General features: G+C 36.8%; 2 protein-coding genes across 2 annotated transcripts in view; one reads left to right on the top strand and one right to left on the bottom strand.

Moving 5' to 3' along the window:
* Positions 1-2728, top strand: part of LOC107710654 (E3 ubiquitin-protein ligase TRIM21-like) — a 13985-nt gene extending 11257 nt beyond the window's left edge. Inside the window, exons 4-7 of the mRNA XM_016515484.1 lie at positions 495-743; positions 839-980; positions 1868-1894; positions 1980-2728. Of these exons, the coding sequence (XP_016370970.1) occupies positions 495-743; positions 839-980; positions 1868-1894; positions 1980-2533 (972 nt within the window). The 3' untranslated portion in view covers positions 2534-2728. The remainder of the gene's footprint in view (positions 1-494; positions 744-838; positions 981-1867; positions 1895-1979) is intronic.
* A 2478-nt stretch (positions 2729-5206) lies between these two features.
* LOC107710655 (E3 ubiquitin-protein ligase TRIM39-like) overlaps positions 5207-7858 on the bottom strand; it is a 7573-nt gene continuing 4921 nt past the window's right edge. Inside the window, exons 3-6 of the mRNA XM_016515485.1 lie at positions 7521-7754; positions 7158-7305; positions 6063-6089; positions 5207-5939 (exon numbers count right to left, since the gene is read on the bottom strand). Coding sequence (XP_016370971.1) covers positions 5386-5939; positions 6063-6089; positions 7158-7305; positions 7521-7754 — 963 coding nt within the window. The 3' untranslated portion in view covers positions 5207-5385. The remainder of the gene's footprint in view (positions 5940-6062; positions 6090-7157; positions 7306-7520; positions 7755-7858) is intronic.

Genomic DNA, 7858 nt, shown 5'->3' on the forward strand with positions numbered 1-7858 from the left:
AGATCTATTCTGCCAAGATCATATAAATTAACAGTGGCATTTAAATTACATGCCAATCCCTCCGAGAGTTGTCATGACAGAAATATATATATATATATATCTATGATAAAAACACTATAACATTTAAAAAAATAAAACTATAGCAGTTTTTGTCAGTATTTGTATATTAATTTGTATTTATATAGTATTTGTTTATAGCAGTATGTTATATTTAATTATAATTATTGCAGTATGTATAAATAGGTTTGTTACCAAGGCTACATTTCTGATTTCCCTTTACATTTTTGTGTTTGTTTTTGTCATATATTTATATTTTATTTTATTTCAGCTTGATCTAATTGATCCAACATTTTTTTTTAATAGATTTAGATTTAGTTAATAACAACACTGATCCAGACTCAAATAAATGATGTAAAGCGAGCCAGTCCTATTAGAGTTTGCCAGATCAAGAATATGCTTTCCATTTCTGTCCAACATGTGTCCACTCTTCACAGACTCTGCTAGAGAAAGAGCAGCTAGAGAAAGAGCAGCAGGAGATACAGAAGGTGTTTGCTGCAGTGATGGAGGCGCTGAGGGAAACAGAGCAGGTGCTGATCGCTCCTCTGGAGAATGGAAGGAGGTGTTTGGAGAATGAGATGGATGAGAAGACGCAACGAATACAAAAAGACATCCTCAAGTACAAGGAGGCCATCGACATTTTGCATCACACTAAGAGTGAGGAAGATGACATCCTCTTTATCCAGGTTAGTCAAACATGATGCACCGACTAATATTTTATGTAATAATTTAATTATAACAATTTTAGTAAATGTTTAATGCATGTTTTTCCCTTTCTCAGTCTTACCCGGCTGTGCCAGCTGAGTTCACAGATGACTGGACGGTTTCAATTGACACTGAGTTAAACTTTGGCACGATGAGAAACACAAAGGCAGCCTTAATGGCGGCGATTGAGACGCATCTGGAGAAACTTTGCACTGTCGGTGAGTGATTATATCTGAGAGTTGTGATGTAATTAGAGTTAGGCGTTTGGATAAGCTTATTTGAACTCATACTACTCTATTTGATTGCCCTTATGAAAAAGAAATACACTTCAGCATACATTTAGAAAGAGTACTTTTTATGAAAATCATATACTTTCAAAGATATACTTTATATTTTATACTAGTGTGAACTGAATGTAATATTTTCAGACACTTAACTGCATGTTAGATGCAATTAAATGGCAGTGTATTGTAGTTTAAATTTATATTTAATGCAATTTTGTTGAACTTTAGAGTATTTTTGACCCACTTAAGTATGACTTAAGTACATCTTTATATGTAATTTCCTAATTACTTTTAGTCTTTAAAATATGGTTAAAGTCTTGACAAGCTGACAAACATGTATGATAAACTAAAATATACTTTAATGGCATTCCTATTAAAACTTTAATTTGTACTTTAAAGTAAAACTTTTAATTTGACTATTACAAAGCACACTTTTTAAGTGTACTTAAGTGTGTTTAGAAACATAGTCATGAAAGTGTCTCTCTTTACTGTAAGTCACTTAAGTGGCCTTTTATTTCATTTATATTATATTATCTGCAAGTACAATTTCAAAATATACTTTTAAGATTTAAAGTGCACATTTAATACAATTAAGTGCACTTAATTAGGTGCACAGGCAAGAATGACACTTCAGATCTTGTGTTTTGTTGAGAAGAGGTGGACATGTACTTTACAGAAACATTTAAGTATCATTGTTTATGAATATGGTTATTGAACAGTATCAATGTGTATATCAAAAATCTTTATTATGGTTCAGACAGTCTCATGCTTGTAAATTTGATTTGTAAATTTGTTTACCATTTTATCTTTTCTTATTTCAGAAATTAGAAGGATCCACAGCTTCTCAGGTACGTGTTGGAAACATTTCTGAGCATGTTGCATGTTTACGAATCTCTCAAACGTCCAGTAACTGAGAATCTGGTCTTTGCGCAGTAAACGTAACTCTGGACGCAGAAACGGCGCATCCGCACTTACAGGTGTCCACAGACGGTAAAGAGGTGCGAGACACCGGAGAGAGTGACGTCATCCCGGGCAGCCCGCAACAGTTCGACCTGGTTGGAGGAGTCCTGGGAAAACCGCGCATCACGTCGGGAAGAGCTTTCTGGGTGGTGGAGGTGGGGAATAAGGTGGGCTGGGAGCTGGGGGTGATGAGGGACGGAGCGAACCGGAAGGGCAAAGTGTCCTACAAACCCAGCGAGGGTTACTGGGCCATCGTGCTCTGCGGTCAAAAAATTGGCGCTTTTGAAGACCCTCCAGTCCTGCTTCAGCTCTCCTCCAAACCCCGGAAGCTGGGAGCATTTGTGGATTATGAGGAGGCTATGGTCTCCTTCTATGATATGGAGGCTCTGTCACATATTTACTCATTCACTCGGTGCAGCTTTAATGGAGCCATCCGTCCGTACTTCAATCCTCACCCCAACAAAGACGGAACCAACTCAAGCCCGTTGGTCATTTGCCCTGTCAATCAAACTGACATCTCTGTGTGAAAGTAAGGCCTGATTTTGAGAGTTTGAAACTAAGAAGTATCAGAATATTCATAAATATTGACATTGACATGATTGCCTTTCGTTTATGTCTTTGTTTTCTTCTTTGGTATGATATCCTCTGTAGTACTTTGAGTGGTTTGAAAAGCAAACAAGCATTGAGGTGAAAATTATACATTGTACATCTAGAGATATTTATAGAGCATTAAAAATGTATATATATATTTAAGAATATTTGAATGAACAGGGTGCTGTCCTTCTTAATGTAATTTCTCCAAATTTCTACTAAAAATAATTTAAAAAATGTCTTTATAGAAATATTATATCTATCTATCTGTCTATCATCTATCTATCCATCCATCCATCTATCTATCTGTCTTTAAATGTGAATATTCATATGAATGTTAACAGACTACATGTTACTGTGAAATGGCAATTAAACTATTACACTAGCCAATTGTATATGCATGTGAAATGTTGCATTTATGCATTAATTTAATAAAATACTACGGAGCCCCGCAAATGACATGCAAGAAAAAATTAATAAATCGTGTGCACGATTTACTAATTCGTTCCCTCGATTTGCAAAATTGTGCACACGATTTATAAATCGAGAGAACGAAACAATTGATTTATTTTTTCTTGCATGTCATGTGCGGGGCTCCGTAGTATATAAAAAAAAAAAAAGTAATGTTGTGAAATAGTATTACAATTTAAAACTGTTTTCTATTATAATATATTTTATTATAGATATTATATTTTAATAATTGTAGGTATTAAGAGGGAGAGCTTGTCTATCCACACACTCATGAACAACTCGAGATCTTCTCATCTTTCACATTTCATGTAAATCACGGCCTGAGAGCAGGACTGACGAGTGAATTACACATGCAGATCCACAGGGAAGTGCTTGCTTGTTCCAGAGACTGGAGAAGAGTGCTGAGCGTTCTCAAAAAATAATTACTTTTATTTCTAACTGCTTGCATTAGTCACTTTCTGAAGTGTGGGCTTTTAATATCTGAATGAGGAAAACAATCTGTCAGGTTTGATAAAACTCTGCTGAGGAAAAAAAAATAAAAAATCCTGACAATGGTTCATAAGATGAAAGCATTTGAAATGTCAGCATTTGAGTGTTTCTAAAGACTTCAAGACGCAAACTACTCTGAGAAATGACGAGTCAGCCGGTGCTTGACACTCCTCACAGAGTTATTTGTGGTTTTCTGGCAGCCGCAGGAGTTAAGTGATGGATTCTGTGCAGAAGGTGTGTCAGGATCAGGTTAGGTGAGACATCATGATAAAATTATCACATTCACTTTATCGGTTCAGTTTAAAGTTCACAGATTCATGTGTTTTGCTGATCCCGGAACAATAGTGTTATCAAAGAAACATAATTTAAACCCTGTCTGTCACCCTAACCCAGGGGCAGACTGAGACTAAAAAGTGGCCCCTGGCACACACACCACATATAACACACTGGCTCATTATGCAAAGAGCAGTTTTCAACACCACTTACCAACTTAAAATTAGAACATAAATGATATTTAACATTTTTAACGGTATTTGTCCAGCTTTAGAAAAATGTGCCTAAGGTGAGCAGTAGTTTGCATCTCTAGTTATTACTATCAGTTATTTAACATTAGGATGGACATTTCTATAACACCAAAGAGGAGAACACTTAGCAGGATACGAGGCCAGGATAAAAACTGAATAAATAATCCCAAACTTTAAGCAGAGACAGACATTTTCCATTAAGGTGTGAGGTTTTTTTTTATTTAATTTTTTTATAAAGGCAATTTTTCTAACCTTTTTAAATCTCTGTCCCCTTTCATTTAAATATTTACATTTATTCAATAAATGCAATTGGAATAATAAGACAATACAGGGCTGTTACCGATCAAATGAAAATCAGACAAAATCAATCTTTGCACTGCAGAAGTGGCATTTAGACAAATTGTTCACAAATGCATAATGTAATAAGGTTAATATTTGAAATTATATATATATACACATACACGCACACACACGCGCGCACACGCGCACACACACACACACACACACATATATATATGAAATTTTGCGGGTAAAATAAGAAAGAAATTATACTTTAAATATGAAACTAATACTGCCAGGTAAGAACAAGTCACTGTCTTAATGAATAAGTCATTGGTTCATTTCTTCATTAATTCAGCAGATTTGTACAGAACGGCCGATTCATGCAAGAATGAAGCAAGTGACTGTCTTAATGAATGAGTCAGTGAATCTTTACAATTCATTAAAACACGCTGAATCATTCAAGAACGAAACAGCACTGTGTTAATCTGAGATGCAAACGTTCTTCTGTGACTATTTTGGAGCAAAAACAGTATTGGAAATTGGCTGCATTATATAATATAAGCTTAAACTTAGCCTACAGTATGTTTTAATTCATTAACTTTATTTATTAATTATATAACATTGAATAAAGTATATAACAGTGATGATCTTAAAAGGAGGGCAAATGAGTCGGACAGATGGCCTCCCTATTTAACATTTTTATCTTAATCATTTGGCAAATACTGCTGTTTTCAGCCTCGTCATGTTCAGCTCGTTACATCTTACCTCACATTCTGGCCATGCAATAAACCTGATTACATTTTTTGTAGAAATATATATATACACTTGCACTGATTTACATGAATATTTCAATTTTATTTCACTTTAAATTATATTTCATGTATATTTCAGTCTTGTACGCTTTGGTTGTTTGTGAATAATTCCTTTTTGCGTGGCCATGCAATAAAACTAAATATCTATAATATGCACAAAGTAACCGTATAGAAACAGAAGTACTGTAGAGTCATTGCGTGGCTCGTGCTTCAGCACTGTTTAGTATGAGACGTCTCCTGCACAGGACAGATCATCATGGTGTCTGACGCCTTGTCGCAGCAGTAGAGGTAGAAAAACGGGAAGAGTTTCTCTTTAAACGAGTCCATAAAGGTGTAGATGTGACCTTTGTTTTGTACGTCGTAGAACGACACCTGTCCTTCTTCGTAGTCCACATAGACGCCCACTCTCTTCAGCTTGGGCTCGATGGAGAGCAGGAGGGGTGGAGAGGAAGAAACGCGATATTCCTGGCCTTTCTTCATGGCTAGAGCCCAGTAGCCGTGAGCAGTGCTCACTGAAATCCTGCCTTTTCTGTTGACGGACGCCCGGGCCACACCGATGTACCAGTCGTCCTTCTCGCCCACCTGGACCTCCCAGTAATGGCGTCCCGAGGACAGTCCCTCGCGGCTGAGAGTGATCACCACTGTATCGAAGCGCTCAGGTGTGTCAGCCAGGTCCTGCCACGAGCCCAGGTGACGCATCTGACGGCCGTCCTCGGACAGCTGCAGCCAGGGGTTCGCCGTGTCCGGGTCAAAGGTTATGTCCACTTCATAGGGAGCATACAACAGAGACGTGAGCGAAAAACCAAACAGACAGGATGTCATAAACACACTTAAATGCAAAGTGGACTAGTGATGTATAACATATCAAATGTACAAGGAAACATTACCTGAGTACTTTTGAACCCTCTTCAGCTCTGTTAATGATGACAAAAATAAATAGAATGCAATTAATTTGTTTTACAGGTTGGATTTCACTGAAGGTTTTTCTTTTTCACTTCTGTTTTTCTGCCTTATTAAGATGGTTGAGTGTCTCATTTATAAATACAGAGTTCTGGCATGACACTCTAGATGGCGCAGTCCGATAGGTCTAACTTTATCTGACCTAATGACATCATTATCACATGGCACAGCTGATTGGTTCTCTCCTGTGTCGGTAGCCAATGAACTTGCTGCTCAACATTCAAATATATGACTAGTGCTTGCCGTAGCAGTGCAGCTTGATTCAGAAACCGTCCACCTTCCCCAGCTCCACCTGTATAGATCTGCTACAAGGTGAGTCATGTATGCTATATGGGGGTTATTTCATGTATGTTATATTTATATAATGACACATTTGCAATGATGAAGTTGCAATATTATTCATTTAAAACTTTAAATGTAACATTGAATAACACTATGGTTAACTTTGTGCTTCCAAACCTGTTCCCGGAGGGTCAATGTCCCGCAGGGTTTAGCTCCAACACGCTTGCCTGGATGTTTCTAATAAGTCCGAAGTGCTTGATTAGGTGTGTTTAATTATGGTTGGAGCTAAATTCTCCAATAAGTCCGAAGAGCTTGATTAGGTGTGTTTAATTATGGTTGGAGCTAAATTCTCCAGGAGCAGGTTTGGACACCCCTGTACTGCTTTAAAGGATGATAAAAGAATATTAAAATATAATGATTTAAAATTAACTTTAATTAAAACTTGTAATTTGATATCACAAAGGGCACTTTTTAAGTGTACTTAATTGTTAAGAAACAGTCATGAAAGTGTCTCTCTTTAAGTACATTTAAGTGGCTTTTCATTTCATTAATATTATATTATCTGCAATTACAGTTTTTTTTTTTTTTAAATATACTTTTAAGATTTGAAAAACACTACAAGTGCACATTTGGTACAAATAAGCACATTTCACTTTCATTAATTTTTCACAGTTACAACCAACCTGATTTAAAGCAGTGCCACTTGAAAATAAAGTATCTGTGCAGAAAAGTGTTCTTACCTATTTCTGCAAGTTTTTCTACTTCTTCAGTAAGAGTCTCCACTAGTTTGAGCACAGCTCTTCTGGTGGTGCCCACACATAGATCCGCATACACACAGGTCTCAGACCAGTCTTTAGTGTGTGGGCGAGACATTAACGATGGAAAGTTCTAGAGGAGAAGAGAGTGGACATTAAAGAAGCTGACATACAACAGAGATCTGCAGACTCAAACATTCTGTAAAACATCCTTTGAATGTGGTTGCAATCAATGATCACAAAACATGTTAGATGCCATTTACACCTGTACAATTAGTTTATACATTAGTAAGAATTATAATGTCACTTGCTCAACATGAAAAGCATCTCTGAAGTAAAATGCTCCACCTGCAAGAAGTGAATGTGGTCTTCAGTGTGAGAGAGATACTCTAACTCTGTGTTTCTCAATTTCAGAACATCTATTTCCTGCTCTAGTTCTTGTATTTGTCCGGTGGCCCAGCTCTCGGTCTTCCTCTGTTTCTGCTCGATGTCCAGCACCAGCTCAGCCTGGGCTTTCTGGACCGCTCGGATCAGGTCCGAGAACACCTGCATGCTGTCCTCAATTTCTGTCTGAGCACTGCTCTGTGATCAGGATGAGAGACACAGTAATGCAGACGAAAAAAAAAAATATATATATATATATACAGTATATATATATATATATATATATATATATATAACATTAC

This window comes from Sinocyclocheilus rhinocerous, unplaced genomic scaffold (assembly GCF_001515625.1).
Source record: "Sinocyclocheilus rhinocerous isolate Xijiao unplaced genomic scaffold, SAMN03320098_v1.1 scaffold1018, whole genome shotgun sequence".
Classification (NCBI taxonomy): domain Eukaryota; kingdom Metazoa; phylum Chordata; class Actinopteri; order Cypriniformes; family Cyprinidae; genus Sinocyclocheilus; species Sinocyclocheilus rhinocerous.